We start from the raw sequence: 16,416 nt of genomic DNA on the forward strand, positions 1-16,416 counted from the left end.
AGGATTTGAATCAATGGATTCAGAGGTTCTTATGGAAGTCATGGAAAATTTTGAGTAGGAAAACGGCAACAATGGAGCCTTGAACAAGGACAGCCCCACTGATTTAGGGGATGAGATGTAGTGCCAATAAAGGGGTTCTGCCCCATATAAAACCAGGTACTCTGAGACGTGGTTGCTTTATCTTGGATTTTTCTGTTTCGTCTTTCTCTTGCTAATGATATGAAGATTTTGTCATAGAATATTAGAAAGTGTGCGAATAAGTCTACAATTCGTACACTCGAAGAGATTGTTAACCAACATAGGCCAGATATTATATTTTGGTTGAAACAAAGTGTAGTTAAGATACTGCAAGCAGAGTAATCAAAGAGATGGGCTTTAGAGCATTTTGAAAGAGGCAATAGGTTTTGTAGGCAGAATATGGATTTTATGGAACAACGATGATATTGGGCTGAGAGTTAATATTTTCCAACAGCAATTTATTCACTTGGAGGTGAAAGATTTGAAGAACAGAGAGTGGTTTTTGACGGCAGTATATGCAAATTCTCACCCCGTCAGAGGAGGATCTTGTGGGAGGCCCTAAATGAAATAGCCAGAGATATGAGAAATGAGTGAATGTTGATTAGAGATTTCAATGTCATCATGGGAGATACAGAAAAAAAGGGAGGAGCTCCCATTGATGTTACAGCTTGTAATCATTTTAGAGGCTGGGTAGAAGAGTGTTGCTTGATTGATTTGGATTTTATTGGTTCTAAGTTTACTTGGATTGGTGGAATTAGAGAAGATAGAGAAAGGGTCTTCAAAAGGCTCGATCGTGCCTTAGCTAACTCAGAATGGAGAATGGCCTTCCCAGATGCAACAATTAATGTGCTCCCAAGGGTGAACTCTGACCCCCACTCTTTGATAAGGGGGAGAAGCCATTTCGTTTTGAACCAAATGTGGCTAACCCATCCAGAGTTTACAGACTTCATATAACACTCTTGGAGAAAGGACTTATCTATTCCGAAAGCATTGGAATCACTTAAAAGCAACCTAAAAACTTGGAATGTGGAGGTGTTTGGACATGTAACAAAGAAGAAAAGAAGAATTCTCAATCGGCTCCAAGGAATTCGAAAAGCAGCATCCTATGGCAACAATCCGTTTCTCCAAGGATTAGAGAAAGAGCTGAAACAAGAATTGGAGACCATTTTGAACCGTGAAGAAATTCTTTGGTTGCAAAAATCTTGACAACAATAGATTGTAGAAGGAGATAGAAATACAAAATACTACCATACAAAAACACTCAATAAGAGAAGGAAAAATCGTATTATTCAGTTGAGAAGACAAGACGACAGCTGGTATGAGAACAGTAAAAAATTGATGGAGTTAACTTTGAACTTTTACAAAGAGCTGTATAAAGAAGATAATGACAACAGGGCTCCTGGATATGAAGTCATCAAAGCTTTTCTGTTCAACATAGGCTCATTGAAAGCCCTAGGTGAGGACGAATTCCCAGCTCTTTTTTTTCAAATAAAATTGGCAAACCCTTGGTGAATCTTTTGTGTAGTTTATCACTTTTCTATGAAATAATCCAAGTGAAATTGCAAGTGTAAATCAGTCTCTTCTGGCACTGATTCCCAAAAACAACCAACCAAAATTTATAAATCAGTTTTGTCCAATATCCCTGTGCAATGTGGTGTACAAAACGCTCACAAAAATACTGGTGGAAAAGCTAAAACCCCTATTGAACGACAGAATCTCTCCCTATCAGTCCAGTTTTGTCCCAGGTCATATTATCCATGATAACATAATCATTGCTAAGGAAATGATACATGATATGAAAAGGATGAAAGGAAGAAAAAAGTTCATGCCCATCAAAATTGATTTCGAAAAAAAGCATATGATAGAATAAATTGGAGCTTCATTAAAATGGCCTTAGAAGAAATGGGGTAAACAAAAAGATGGTGGAGATTATAACGAGCTGTAAAACATCGGTCTCTTACAAAGTCCTATGGAACGGGTGCAAAATAGACGCCTTTTCTCCTACTTGTGGCATTAGGCAAGGAGACCCATTATCTCCGTATCTTTTTGTCATTGCTATAGAAAAGCTTTCTCACATGATTGAAGATAGAACGATTGAAGGTTGCTGGAAACCAATGGGAGTTGGAAAAGACGGACCTATGATATCCCATTTGCTTTTTGCCGATGACTTACTACTATTTGCCGAAGCCTCAAGGGAGCAAATGGAAATGCTATTAAGCACTCTTAGTGAATTCGGTGAAGCCTCGTGGTTAAGGATAAATATGGCCAAAACGTCTATCCTCTTCTCCAAAACTGTTACAACAGAAGAGAAAAATGCCACTACCAGTGTATGTAACTTTAATGAAGTTCCTTGTCTGGGCCGCTATCTGGGAGCCATGCTCACAAACTCAAGAAAAAGAAAAGACAGCTTCAAGACAACCATAGAGAGAGTTAAAAGGAAGCTTAAGGGATGGAAAACAATATACTTGTCTATAGCGGGAAGAATCACATTAGTTCAATCAGTCATCAGCCCTTGTCTTAACTTTGATATCGCACACAGCAAGATTCTGATTGGGGTTTGCAAGGAAATAGAAAAACTCCAAAGAAGCTTTATTTGGGGAGAAGAGAATAATAATAAAAAACTGCATGTTATTAGCTGGGAGAAAATGTGCAAGCCCAAAGTTCAAGGAGGATTGGGAATTCAAAAGCTCAGTTTGATGAATAGAGCATTCCTCATGAAAAATTTTGTGAAGAATCTTGACAGAGAAAGAATTGTTGTGGGTCAATGTGATTTATGCTAAATATGGCAGGGGTCAGAACCTTTTCAAAAACATCATAGCTCACCTTTCGGACTCTCCTTTCTAAAAACAATTAGCTGAATTATGGGAGAGTATGAAAACTAATATAGGCTATGGGTAACAGACGAAAAGCGAGATTTTGGAATGATATTTGAGTAAAGGGTGAAGACATACTCAAACTGAAGATAACTACTGAGCTCACAGATGATATAATGGAAGCCAAAATCCGTTATTTCATCCTTCCAAATGGAGAGTGGAACACAAATATCCTGAGGCAATTTCTCCCCAGTGACTCTATTAACAAAATAAGGGCATTATTGCCTCCTAATGATGATATGGATGAAGACAATTTTTTGGAGAGGAACATGTGATGAAAACTTTACTGTTATGCTTGATAATGATCAGAGAGGGGAGAATATGGCCTGAAAAATTACATAGAATTGGAAATGTCCACAGCGTATTAAATACTTTATGTGGATGGTCCTACACAAGAGACTATTAACTGCTAGTTGGAGAGCTAAGCTTTTTGGTAGCTGCCCAAGCTGCCACATCTGCAAACTGCAATGGACAACTAAAAACTCTCATCCATGTTTTAACGAATTGTCGTGCTGCATCCAGTATGTGGGTAGGTATGGTGAATCCCCAATATCTATATTTTTTCTTTAGAGCTCCCTTTGATCTATGGATTAGATGGAATCTTACATTGAAAATTGGCAACCCAAAAGATAAAACATGAATATCTTTTTTCATGGTTGCTTGCTGGAAGTTGTGGAATTGGAGGAATAAAGAAATATTTTCTCTTCCATACAAGAGGCCAGTCCATGCCAAGGATAACATAATCCTTTTTGTACAAAATATTTAATAAGCATTCAAAAAGGACAAGTTGCTACAGAGTCATCAGAAAAGATATGAATGCCACATATAATGGAGACCTCCTCCCTCGGGGTGGATAAAAATCAATTCTGATGGAGCTGCCGTGGGAAATTCGGGCAATGTAGGGTATGATGGACTATTAAGAAATGAACAACGATGTTGGATAGCAGGTTACATGTAAAATATTGGGGACTGTACAGTATTCCGAGCAGAGTTGTGGGGGGAGGGGGTTTAAAGGGCCTGGAAATGGCCTGGGATTTAGGCCTAAGAAGAATTGAGCTGGAAGTTGACTCGAAGGCTATTTTCTCAGTTTTGAATAAACAAAACAGTTCTGTGCACCCAAATACACTGGTGAGGAGAATCATCCAGTTCAAGCAGTGAGATTGGAGGTTGAGCTTTGTGCATAACTATAGGAAAGGAAATCGAGCAACGGACCTTCTCACTAGGAAGAGTCTTAACTTAAGTGAGAGATTTCATTTTGTTGATAAACCTGACTAGAAACTATGTAAAATTGTTGGTGATGATGCTATAGGGGTACTCATACCCCGTGTAATCTCGTCTATGTAACTTTTGGGCCTTGGTCCTGTCTGTCAACCAAAAAAAAATTTGTTTTAATAAAAATAAAATTAATTTTCTAAATATATTTAGATATGCCTAAACAAATTATTACCTATGATGTGCTCATTTTTATTTTTGGTATATATTCTTGAGATAAATTTAAAAATATTATTTATTATTATTAACTATTAATATAAAATTATCTAAAATACTTTATATAATTAGAAAAGAATTAAAAACATTAAAAAATAAGTTTGTATTTTAATACTAATAAAATATTAGAATATTATTATAATTTATTTTTTTAAAAATATATATTTTCTATACATGTTGTGTTAACAAAAATTTGAAATTTACTTTTTAGACATTAACGGAAATATTACTTTTAATGTATACCAAATACTCAAATATAAGAATAAAAGCCACTATTTTTAATGCATATATTAAAAGATGGTGGGGGAAAAAGAAATGAAGAATGGGAAGTTGTAGTGGTATTGTTTTCTTGTTTTACAAGAATCAAGCAATCTAATGTGGAACATGTTATATGGTAATTTTTCAGGAAAAAAGCTACACTTTGGTGATTAGCTCATGAGTTAAAAAGTTTTATTGAAAAGTGAAAAATCTAAAAGCTTTTAATGTTTTGTAATACATTATTAAGTAAAAATTTTAAAATTTACTATAAATAGCTTTCATAAGTGCCCTTAGCAATAGCAAGATTTAAAAAATAAAAACTGCACACAAAATTTTATTCATCAATCACAAATGGAGTGAAACTGTGAAAGTTGGTCTATGAATTTTTTTGTTGGTAGTGTCCTAATACTAAGATTTAAGTGCTAATTTATCAAAAACACCAATTTTATATGGCTAAATTATACTTTTAGTAATAATTTGCTTGTAATTTCAATTGGTTATTCATGTTTTTTTCGAAAACGAATAAATATAAAGCCCCATTAGTTAGACTTAAGAGACCAAACATTTTCTGAAAAAAGATTAAGGAGTGAATCTCCTCTAGTGGAAAAAAATTAGATAGTATCCAGTGAAAAATCTCACTCTTCATTGCATTCTTTCTCTTATTTATTTTTAGTCCTATTTATAGAATTAAAAGTGGGAGATTATACTTTATTCTCTCTGATAACAACAAAATGGAGAGGATCCATTTTGAAAGATTATCATCTACGTTTGGTGGACCAAAAACTTTGCTAATTGATTTTATAAGTGATAGTTTCGCCTAGGTCATGTTGCTTGAGAAAAGAAATCAAAGTGTCTCACTCTTCCTTTCTTTGTCACGAGACGAGAGAGCATTTGTAATTGTAGACCCCACCCAGGCATTCGCAGAAATTATTGGGCCTAAGACGAAGGAAATGGGCATTTAACAAGACAGGGTCAAAAATATCTTACGGAGGGTTTTGATGAGTAAAACGTGTACGTTCGGATTTATTCTGGGTTAAAAGGACAGCAATCTCGGACAACATGATCCTTGACCTCCCCGTGGTTTTTTCTCTCACTATATAAAATCCCATTTTTCTCTTTCACACCTTCAGCTCTTTCAACAACCTAATCCTCTTCTTCCCGACGCGTTTTTTCTCCCTCGGTTCCCTTTTTCATTCTTCATCTCCGTCAGCTTATTCATTGTTTCCAGAAACGGAAAAGTTTACTGTGTGTTATGGGTTAAATCCTTTTATCACATAATTTTTGTCTAGGTTTTTTCTTCTTTTCTAAAATCCTCTTTCCGATTAATCGTTCTGTAAGGCTCTGTTGTGATCTTGAACGAATTCTTGTGTTTTAATTTCTAGGTTTTGTTAGGTGTGTAAGATTTAGGGGGTTTCGAAGAGCATAGAATAATGCCTTCGGTGCCCGTTATTGAACTCCTACTACGCCATTTGGTTCCTTCCATAACCATTTTTCATGGTGGATCCTCCTCCCATCGTCTGAAACATCTTGAAAAAAGTGATCGGCGTGGTAATCTTAGTTAACATTCGCTTTTTTGGTTTTTCTTTCTTCTTTTTTATCCCCTCTTTTTCTTGATTGACTCCCCTTTCTCTCTTGCTACCGTTCTTTCTTCTCGTTCGCGTGGCTTTTTGTTTGTTGTGGTGTTGGTTTCTTCTCGGTTCGAGTTGCGGGTTACTTCGTCGACGAATTTTGGGGATCTAGGGATTGATCTAGCTGTTTCTGTGATTGCTCCTGATTTGAGAGTTTTGCAGCTTTAAATTCCACACCTTTTAAAGGTATCTTCGTATAATCTGGTTCAAATTTATGCGTTGGGATGGTGCTATGTATATAAATTCTATGTTTTCCAGCATCTAAAATTTACAAAGCAATTGCTATTTTCCTTGTAAGTAACTATGGTTGACTTATTTTGTGTATATTCAAATGTATCTTAGAGATCAGATCTGATTCTTGCTGTGATCAATTAGCTTAGAAGGTACATGATCATTAAATGTGTTGAACGATATTGGATTGCTGCTATCTACTTTCAGAAATGTTAGATTGATACAGTTTTTTTCAAATGGAATATGATACTGCCTCTGTTACTTTGGAATTTTGTTACATTGAACACTCATTTAATGTAGACACAAATTCAGTCTGAATTCATTGAGCTTTCAGTGCATCAAAATTCCAAAGTGCCAAATATATTGGATCGGAGGGAGTATTATTTGATCCACTGCAAATGGGTTACCAGGAGATTGCACCTTCTAAAAAGAAGCGCATGGAAGCATCTCTTTTTTTTAATAATTCTTCCCATTTTTTTCTCTAATGATAAATCATAATAGCATTTCACTTTTTATGCATGTCTTGTTCAAATTAATTACAATCGATGAAGAATTGACACAAACACTGTCATCTTGAATGATTGGCCAAAAAAACTGAAACGAATTCAAAGTTTCCTCTGTAGATTTCGTCGACAAATGTAATTTTAAGTTTAGCATGTAACATTGGCTTTTATCAATGTGTCTTACAAGATCTACCGCTTACTCACATATGTACACAACACTAACAATGTGTTTTATAGGTGATAATTGGGCATTTATCATTCATCTGGTATTTGTTTCTTTAAGCTGCTTTGTAGCATCAGATATAATCAATGGACACACACACTCCTGTCAATGCTGTGCACAACACCGCCATAAGTGAACTTGAAAGTAGGTTTAGTGAAGTATTACATATTCAAGGCAATCAGAAATCTGAACATGCATCCGAGGGGAATGATATCTGTAATAAGGCAAAGGAAAACAGATGTGAAGGTGTTAACCAGAAAGAAACAAAACTAGATGTCAAGTGCTTGAAAAAAAGTCCAACTTTTCCAGTTTCTAAGATATTGGTGCCTTCAAGTTCTTCTGACGAGGATGTTGATGTATCATCTCCAGAATCATCACATGATCAGTCTCCTCTGCAGCAAACCTATTCACGATCATTAACTTTTCCTGTAAGTTCTAAGTTTTATGAACGATGTTAATGCCATTTTCTGGAGTTATAGAGTAAACGCTGAAAGAATTTTGACTTATTTCATTATGGCACGCCTTACCGTTGATTTTTGGGCGCATTTTTAGTCTCCATTTCAATGTATTCTTTAGATATGAACATGGGGAAGCATGAATAATAACTTACTTTTATAGATGTTCATGACTCGAGTGTTATTTGTATTTAACTTATGGTTTTAGCTGCTGGTTGTGTTTTATAATGACAATGGAGAATGCATCTTATAAGTTTGATATACAACTTGCTCTCCTTCCTTGTGTGTGTAGTGTTTGCCTTCCTTTGGGTTTCTGAGGTTAGAAATAGATATGTATTTAAGTCACACAAGTGCCTCATACTTCAACTTAGTCATGGATGTGTTTTATTGGACATATATCTTACCATTTTTTATGTGCTTTAAGCTGTGCCTTCAGGCTCCTCGGAAGCTTATATCAGCCATGAAAGGTAGCCGTGAGAAGAACAATGGTGGATCACCAACAAAATTGACTGTAAAATGGGCACCAGATGTTTATGATCCAGTACCTTCATTAGTCTCTCACACAGTCAGAAGTAGGAAGCAGCCGAAATCCAGGAAGAAGAAGGCTGAAAAGAAGAATGGGAAGAAGGGTCAGAAGAGCAGCAGTTCGCCGCGGGGGAGCAGCAGCAAAGATAAGAGGCATTTTCGAAAGCTTGGTGGAACTTCTGATCTGAGCTATAAATCGCCGGACCCTCATGACAATGTGATTGAAGTGAATCAAGTGATGGAAGGTTCTACCGAATTTGATGCGCTGGATGTTCGTAGCCAAGACCCCTACTGTGGAACCAGTTTCTTGAAAACATCCGTTACTGAAGTGCACTTCTCCCTCACAGAAGCGCAATGAGTCAAACTTATCGAATATTTTGTCCTATCTACAGCAATGTGTATAAATAAGTGTTCTCGTTAGCATGTATGGTGAAAAACTGTTGGACACTCTTCATAGAGAAGTGGCAGTTTAAAACATGATGTTTTGTAGAAACAAGGTTAATGTTCGGAACTCATTTGTGCTGTTTCTTGGGATTGGGACAATATCTGTCCATCTTCTTGGATGTTCTATATGACTGCTTTAGTTGTCTCAAAAAGTATAACTAATTCGTATCAAAACAGCTTTCTACACCGATGAATCAGGCTACCCCTTGATACAGGTTAATTTGATACTGAAAACGTGTGACATGCATGAGTGCGAAGAATTCCAAAACAACCAATAAATGAAGTGAGGAGTGAAGTTCATATACTTTGCACCTTATCTTTGCTTAGGGCAACAGAAAATAAGGATACATTGTAACCCTGCAATCAATTGAGTTGTTTTTTCATCAATCTTGCTATAGTGCCCTTTTTTTTCCAATCTACCATACAAACAGAAAGGTGAGAAAACAGATAAAAGAGGAACAAGTGAGTGAGAACAAAATATTTTTGGGGTTCAAAAATGGTGTAAAGATTGAAAGTTAGCAGAAATTAATTTTAATACGGGAATAGAGATAGTGTTTTAGTTGAATATTGATATTTAAGGTGTATTACAGTATTGTCGAAGTTATTCAACACGTCTCCCATGTGGTTCAACATGCTCCCTACGTGTTGGTCAAGATGTTGCCACGTATTCAACATGCCTCCCACGTGTTAGCTAGGATGTTGCCACCTGTCTAACACGCTTCTCACGTGTTGCAACACGTCCTCCACGTGTTGACTTGCAACACGCCCTCCACGTGTTGACTTTCTACCTGCAAAATCCACCTACATGTAATTATACCAAATAATCTCATTTTCAATAAAAACACTAATATTTTCTCCATATTAAAAAAAATCAGCCAAAAGTTAGTATAAAACTATAAATAAAAAATTATCCTCCCCAATTACCTTGTTCCTTTCGTGGTTAACAGGAGTATTCAACTAGTAACTGTAACTTTTGAATGAATTCTTATGTACTTTTCAGTTACCTTAGCATCAATCCTTTACACGTATACTCAACCTTCATCAACATAGCCAAAAAAATAAAAAGCAACCGACACGGTTAAGGAACACAGCAAAAGATGAAACCACACTCAAGAAGAATATATCATTTTTTTTCTTTTAATTTGCATGACAAACTGCAAAACCGAAATTACTAGCAGGTAATCATGCAATGCAATAAAAACCTACTTCCAAGAGTAACCAAAGATGGAGGAGACAACTTGCAATTCCAGATACAAAAAAGCAAGACAACTCAAACAGATAAGCAATGCACAAAAAGCTATTTCTTATATAAATAAAATAACACTACATTGTAGTAGTAGTAAATTAGCAATTTGTTTGTGCATGGCATTCAAAAGCAATAAAACAGACAAGTCTCTAACCGTTATTGTGGAACTCACAGAGAAGAGAGATGCTAGTTTCCTCGGTATGTAAATAGCGGTTAAGGCTGATAGCATAGGAAGATGATGAGTTTGGTTAGTGAGAAAACACCGAAGATGCATTTGAGTTTGATTTATCAGGATTTCAGCAAGTTGCGGAGTGAAATTTTGAAGGAAAAACGTGATGAGGACACTTCGGAGTGTTTGTGGTTCGATGTGTAATATAACTCCTCACTGTCTAGTCACCACACTATCCCAACTTCCCAACTCACTAAGTCATAATTCACCTCGTGTTTTTCTTTTGCCACTCCTAGCATCATATTCCACAAGTTTATTTATTTATTTTCTTATTTTATTTTCATTCTAAATATTATGTGGCTAGCAATCGGCATTCATATGAAATATGAAAAATATTTATGCCATATAGAAAACAAGAATGGCCATACTAATATAGATATGCAATATACAAACAAATAAAAATTTTGTGACAATAACAACATGGACATGGACATTGATCAATTACTTATGTAAGATGACATATCATATCTAAGTAGTGAGAAAATTAAACAAACTTCCACTTGAAAGCATAATATCAAGTTCTATTTCATGATCTTAGACACCCATATCCATATGATATTAATGTCAGTTATGTGTAGGATAGATGATTAATTGTTGCCAACCATTATTTCGATTATGTAAGGTGCTTTTCTGGACCATAACCAAAGAATATTAAATAGGATTTTGCTATTTCAACAACGACAAATTAATTTGACAATCAACAATTATGTTCAATATATAGAATGACAAAAGTTACGTATTTTATACAAGGAAAAAGTTGATATTACCCCAATAATAAAATGTGTTTGTATTCTCAAAAAAATGTGTAGTTTTTCATTTGATTTATTTCCCCTCATTTCTTCTTCTCCAAACTCGATCCTTTTCTTTCTTCTGTAATTGTTTTTCATCTATTATTGCAAAGACGACAGCCTAGTGATGCAAGTGTGGCGATGGCATTAATACAATGACAAACACGTGATATCAATGAAGTAATGTGTTTGAGGCATTGGATCACGTTATTGAAGTTAGGTGCGATTACCATTCAGAGAAGACGAAGATGAGGGAGATGGCTGGGCGTGGTCTTCCACTGGTTGTGCTTGCAAGCCATGGTTGAAGGTGGATGGTGCTCCCACGGGCTACGCTTGAAGGCAGTTAGGGGTTGAAAGTGGAAACATGCGAGTTTTACCCTTAACAAGCTAGCCTTGTAGTAGAAATTTATTGATCCGAGCCTAACTTGCAGTCTGCTGATTTGACGTCACACACACACACACACAATATATATATATATATATATATATATATATATATATATATATATATATATATATATATATATTAATTCAAATTTTAAAAAAAATATAAAAGTGCATATTAATTATTTGTATAAAAAAAATAAAAAATTACATATAATAAAATAGAACGAAATATATCTTTTGAAATATTTTTCTATTATTATTGCTATCTAAATTAGTAAATTGATCAATTGACTTTAAAAATTTATATGCAATATAATTATATATAATAAAATAGAACAAAAGATAAATAAATAAATAATAAGGATCACTAAATTAAGAAAAAAATAAAATATATAAATTCTTGAAGAGAATAAAAAATTATATTAATATCAAAATTATAATTGCTTGAATTAAAATTTGTAATTGAAAATATCAAAAAAAGAAACAATGAAAATGAAAGATACATAAAGTCATAGAGAGTTATATTAAAAAATAAAAAATTTAAAATTTATCTTTTAATAAAGAAAAGATGACCACTAAAAAAAGAATAGAAAAAAAGGGTTAAAAATATGAAACTAAGAAGAGGATTTAAGAGAATAAAGAAGTGGTGATGGCTAGAATTTGAAAATAAAAGAAGACTAAATTTAATTTGGTTAACTAATAGTCAAAATAATAAAAAGATAAAATAAATTTAAAACTTTAAATAATTAGACTTAATTTATTTATAATGAAGTCATTTAAAATTTAAAATAAGACATATATATATATAAAGAAAATTAAAATAAGAGTGGGGCAAGTGCCCCCTTATCACATAGGTATTATAAGGCATTCATGGGTCATGCTGAACATAAAAGGACAAACCTAGGACAAACCTAGACAACATGCATAGGTGTTTGTAAATTGTAAATTTGTAATAATGAGAAGCCAGAATTTACACAATGAATATTAAAGCACATGAACTTGAATAGGTGGCTATAACAACGGAAAAAAAAAAAAAAAAACCTTGTAATTATATGATTTAGTACTTATAACCCCTTAAAAAAAAGCTTTTAATCAGCAATCAATTTTCAAACACAAGTCAAATATCTTTTAGGCAATCGAATATGTCGCTTTGAGGATCTTAATGTATAATGATTTAGTCCACCACATGATAAGTATAAGGAGATATGATGTGAAGATTATACAATGAATTTTATAGCATAGTTATAATTGTCAAACTCATACCCTCATTGTTGAATTAGGGTTTTTGTATTAAATATATAAATATATGAGAATCAAATAACACCAGTACCATTTTAAACAATTATTTCGGAAAACCATATTATCAAGACTTCAAAATAGGTGTAGATGATGTGATAGAAAGACATCTTAATGTTGTTTCCATGTCCTCTTAGCAAGGGAAGTGGTGCATTTAATTTCCAATGGACATCAAAATCTTCCGAATAGTAATGCCTTACGGCTAAAGTACAATCCCCAGTTACAAATTATAATTGTCTGATACAAAAATTCCTCCAGAAACTATAGTATATAATAATTGGCGGATTTAAATTATATATGGTCTTTTGAAATCTCACAACATGAATCAAGGTTTATTTTATTCAATAATGAATATCAACCACACCATCCAATTGTCTTGTTAACCGTGAAACCAGCTCCAGAGGGCTGAGACTGTGGCTGCTGAGGAGGTCTGGGCTCTCTTGGTTTGGCAGGATCAACAAATATAACCCATCCATCAATAAATTTAGCATTCATTCCGGCTCTCGCCTTTTCAGCATCTTCTACGGTTGCATAAGTTACAAATCCGTATCCCTTTGACCGTCCAGAGGCTCTATCCATTATAACCTTTGCTGTCGATCAAGATGAGTGAAGGTCAGGAATGATATCCAGCAAGCTAATACATAAGCATGTAGAAGAATCAAGTATTGCAGGAGAAATACATTACCTTCAAGCAGCTGCCCGAAAGGAGAAAACGCTTCAGTAAGTTTTTCATCTGTTGTCAGTCTTGAAAGACCTGTTCAAAATGCCAAATACATATAAAAGTTACATACAGAACTATGTAAATTCCATTATACTGGATATTTATATTAGAAGCTTCGCCAGTTATAGTCTTACATGATCCACCTAACAATTCCCTACAGAAAATGGTGCTAAAAAGAAAATGGATCTTTATTGAACTACAAGCCAATAGAGTAGAAGAAATTCACAGCTTCAGAGACCAAAAAATGGCCTTTTAGGAAGCCCTACAGCCCTCCTAATAAAATACATTTCACGAGAGTGAAACTTATCTTACTTCTTTGTATATTTATATTCTAATAATTATGTCCCCCAATCATATAAATATTGTAAAGTGAGTGATCCAACTTTAAAAGACACGAATTAAGCATTGTATCCGTGTCTTGCCACGCAAGATGTGCGAGCACTAGCTTTAGTAGTGTTTGTGGGGAAACTCTTTAAGATCATCATCTCCTGTCAAAGTTAATAAGTTAACAACATGTCCTTCTCATTACATTTAGAGTAATAAATAAGACGCAACAGTCCTATTCAATTATCTTCCTCAGATCCCCTTCCCCTTGAACTTTGGCTTTGTATAGACACTAGTAGACTAGTACCTGTCTTGATAAAGATTGCACTTCAATGTTCCGGGTTGGTTATAAAAGTCGCCACATAAGAATACAATGCATTCAAATACTATCCTACTGTTCTTGAAGGCTACATTGGAGTACACAATAATACTTCATAGTCCAAGCTCAAGACTGTTGAATCCAACAAATTAAAGGAATCAAGACAGAAGAGCCCTACAACTTCAAACCTCCTTTTATCAGGGATACGGAAAAATACCACAATTTCACGACAAAAGTTAGCCTCAAAGATGCAGATCATAGTTGCTAGGCCTACCCATCTAGTGCAACATAATCATTAATCATAACTGATTACCCTGCCCAAATTGAAGATAATTTAGGGTTTCAAGGGAGCTAATTTGACAATTCTAGAAGAGAAAACGGAATAAGGAAATGAAGGTTTCAATAGTGACAATCATGTTATGGAAACGATCAATTAATTATAATTAACAAGATGAACAAGCAGAAGAGAATTGGAGTAAATTACTGACCGCTGATGAAGAGTTTTGGGGAAGTAAGAGTCGAAGTGAAACGAGTAGGGGTGAAGTGGGAGGCCACAACTGAAGAAGACTGCCAAAGAAATCGCTGAGCTCCACTGAAGAACGCCATCATCACCCAAACCCTAAACTCAAACCCTCACTAGCAAGGTTCTGAAAACCGTCAAACCGCTCAAGATAAATAAAAATATATATATACCCAAATTAAAAGTATAATTCCAATTAAAATCTCATAACCACACAAAACACATGAGTCAAATATAAAAAAACAAATATCAAAGGTCAAAATTTATATACGTATAAAATTTATAATGTTATATGAAATTTAAGATAGTCACAAGAAACAAAAAAAATTCATTGAATTAACCAAACCAGTAAAAAATATCTGATCATCTACTTATCTAGTTAATTGAGTTAATTCAATTCATCTATTTCTTCGATAAAAACAAAGATGACAAATTTATTTCTTCTCTAACAAAAGACCGATCATAATGAACAAATAGAAACTCTGAAATTAACCAAAAAAAATCAACAGTGAACAAATCATTCAATGATTCAATCAATACCAAGAATACAGACTATAGAATACAGAACAGCCCCGGAGCATAGCTAATCATTCAATAAAAGTTATGGAAGGAAAAGCTCTAAGATGGTTCAATCATCGCTAACAACCATATATGCGTTCAATCTTGCCAGAATTAAGCAACAATTCAGCAATTATCAACCACAATTTCAGATCTAAAATCAGTAACAACAAAAATTATATGATTGCAAATTAGTAATTACAATAAAGCAGCAACACAAATTCAGAAACAACAGAATCAACTGCAACAATTAAAACTTCATGCCAACAATAACTTCAGAATCACAACAACAATAACTTCAGAATCCAATTTCAGAACACAAACTCAGCTCAGAATCTTAAAAATTAACTAGAAAATAAAGATGAAACTGAAGAAGACGTGACCTATCGGTGAGACGCCGAGGGAGGAACGGTGGTGACAGTGTGAGCTCGGAGGAACACGGCGCTGACAAGTGACGTCGTAGAGATAGAGAGAGAGAGCTTGAAGAGAGAGATGCCGGGAACAGAGCTCGTTATGGCGAGGAGACGACAGCCGAGCAGGAGCAGTTCGCGATGGCAACGAGAAGCGCTCCGAGTAGAGATTCCACGGCGAGGAGAAGAGGGTGAGTGGCAGAGACGTTCGGCGTTGGCACCCTCTGTCAGTAACAATTCCGGCGGCGACGGTGAGCTCTGGCCGAGGAGAGGAGTTCGGTGATGGTAAGAGCTGCTGCCTGCTGCAGCTGGTGGTGGCTGGCTGATGAGTGTTGATGATGAGTTGATGAATCGTGGGACTGGGGAGGCCTTCGGGTTAACTGGTTGAGAGGGTGAGTGAGTCAGTAGAGGCTAGGGTTGTTTTCTATATTTGGATATAATAATATAAAAATAATGTTATATTTATTTATTATATTAAAATATATTTTTTTAAGTAAAATAATTTTTTGTAAAAAAAAAATTACACTGTAACTTATAAAAAAAATATTTTTTAGTTTTTTAATATTTTTATTTTTATTAATAATATGTTTAGTATAGTACACTAGAACTAAAAAATTATCATTATTAGCCATTGTGAGTTTTTCTATGATAAAGAATTACGTTCAATTTTTATTTATATATCTGTGTGTGTCATTATATACTAAATCAAACTTAGTGGATTCGATTTACTAAGGACTTATAAATCGAATTGAGTTAATTCGATTTTGTAGTTCCCCTATTAATTCAAATCGTATTGATTTGATTTAGTCATAGAATAACTAATTCGAATTCAATGAATTAGATTTATGCTTAAATATAGTGCTCCATGTAATTCGAGCCATATTGATTCAATTTAGTACTATGAGGTATAATTTTCAATTAATTCGATTTATATAGAACTATGAATGAAAGCATGCACATAACGTTATTTGT

The 16,416-nt window shown here is 34.5% G+C and overlaps 2 protein-coding genes across 5 annotated transcripts; one reads left to right on the top strand and one right to left on the bottom strand.

Moving 5' to 3' along the window:
• Positions 1-5,466: 5,466 nt before the first annotated feature.
• Positions 5,467-8,798, top strand: LOC112806017 (uncharacterized). Of its 4 annotated transcripts, none has more exons than XM_025848335.3 (3): positions 5,467-6,451; positions 7,237-7,650; positions 8,114-8,798. In XM_025848335.3, exons 2-3 carry the CDS (start codon positions 7,309-7,311, stop codon positions 8,558-8,560), a joined length of 789 nt encoding a protein of 262 aa, XP_025704120.1. In that variant the 5' UTR covers positions 5,467-6,451; positions 7,237-7,308; the 3' UTR covers positions 8,561-8,798. The 4 variants fall into 4 exon arrangements, with proteins under 4 accessions (XP_025704120.1, XP_025704118.1, XP_025704119.1 ...); XM_025848333.3 differs by having other exon boundaries at positions 5,560-6,451; positions 8,102-8,798; XM_025848334.3 differs by having other exon boundaries at positions 5,606-6,451; positions 7,283-7,650; positions 8,102-8,798.
• A 3,909-nt stretch (positions 8,799-12,707) lies between these two features.
• On the bottom strand, positions 12,708-15,882 carry LOC112806018 (organelle RRM domain-containing protein 2, mitochondrial). Its single transcript, XM_025848337.3, has 4 exons — positions 15,418-15,882; positions 14,445-14,603; positions 13,278-13,346; positions 12,708-13,182 (listed from the first exon to the last, which is right to left on the bottom strand). The coding sequence occupies exons 2-4, from the start codon at positions 14,563-14,565 to the stop codon at positions 12,947-12,949; spliced, it is 426 nt and encodes a 141-aa protein (XP_025704122.1). The 5' UTR covers positions 14,566-14,603; positions 15,418-15,882; the 3' UTR covers positions 12,708-12,946.
• Positions 15,883-16,416: the final 534 nt, after the last annotated feature.

Source organism: Arachis hypogaea, chromosome 6 (genome assembly GCF_003086295.3).
Source record: "Arachis hypogaea cultivar Tifrunner chromosome 6, arahy.Tifrunner.gnm2.J5K5, whole genome shotgun sequence".
NCBI classification, from domain to species: domain Eukaryota; kingdom Viridiplantae; phylum Streptophyta; class Magnoliopsida; order Fabales; family Fabaceae; genus Arachis; species Arachis hypogaea.

Bases quoted from the DNA above. Each gene is read 5' to 3' on its own strand.
- LOC112806017 (XM_025848333.3), top strand. From the start codon at position 7,309: ATGGACACACACACTCCTGTCAATGCTGTGCACAACACCGCCATAAGT. The intron at 7,651-8,101 runs GTAAGTTCTAAG...ATGTGCTTTAAG, and splicing joins CACGATCATTAACTTTTCCT to CTGTGCCTTCAGGCTCCTCG.
- LOC112806018 (XM_025848337.3), bottom strand. From the start codon at position 14,565: ATGATGGCGTTCTTCAGTGGAGCTCAGCGATTTCTTTGGCAGTCTTCT. The intron at 13,347-14,444 runs GTCAGTAATTTA...CATTTTGAACAG, and splicing joins CCCAAAACTCTTCATCAGCG to GTCTTTCAAGACTGACAACA. The intron at 13,183-13,277 runs GTAATGTATTTC...CTTGATCGACAG, and splicing joins TTTCGGGCAGCTGCTTGAAG to CAAAGGTTATAATGGATAGA.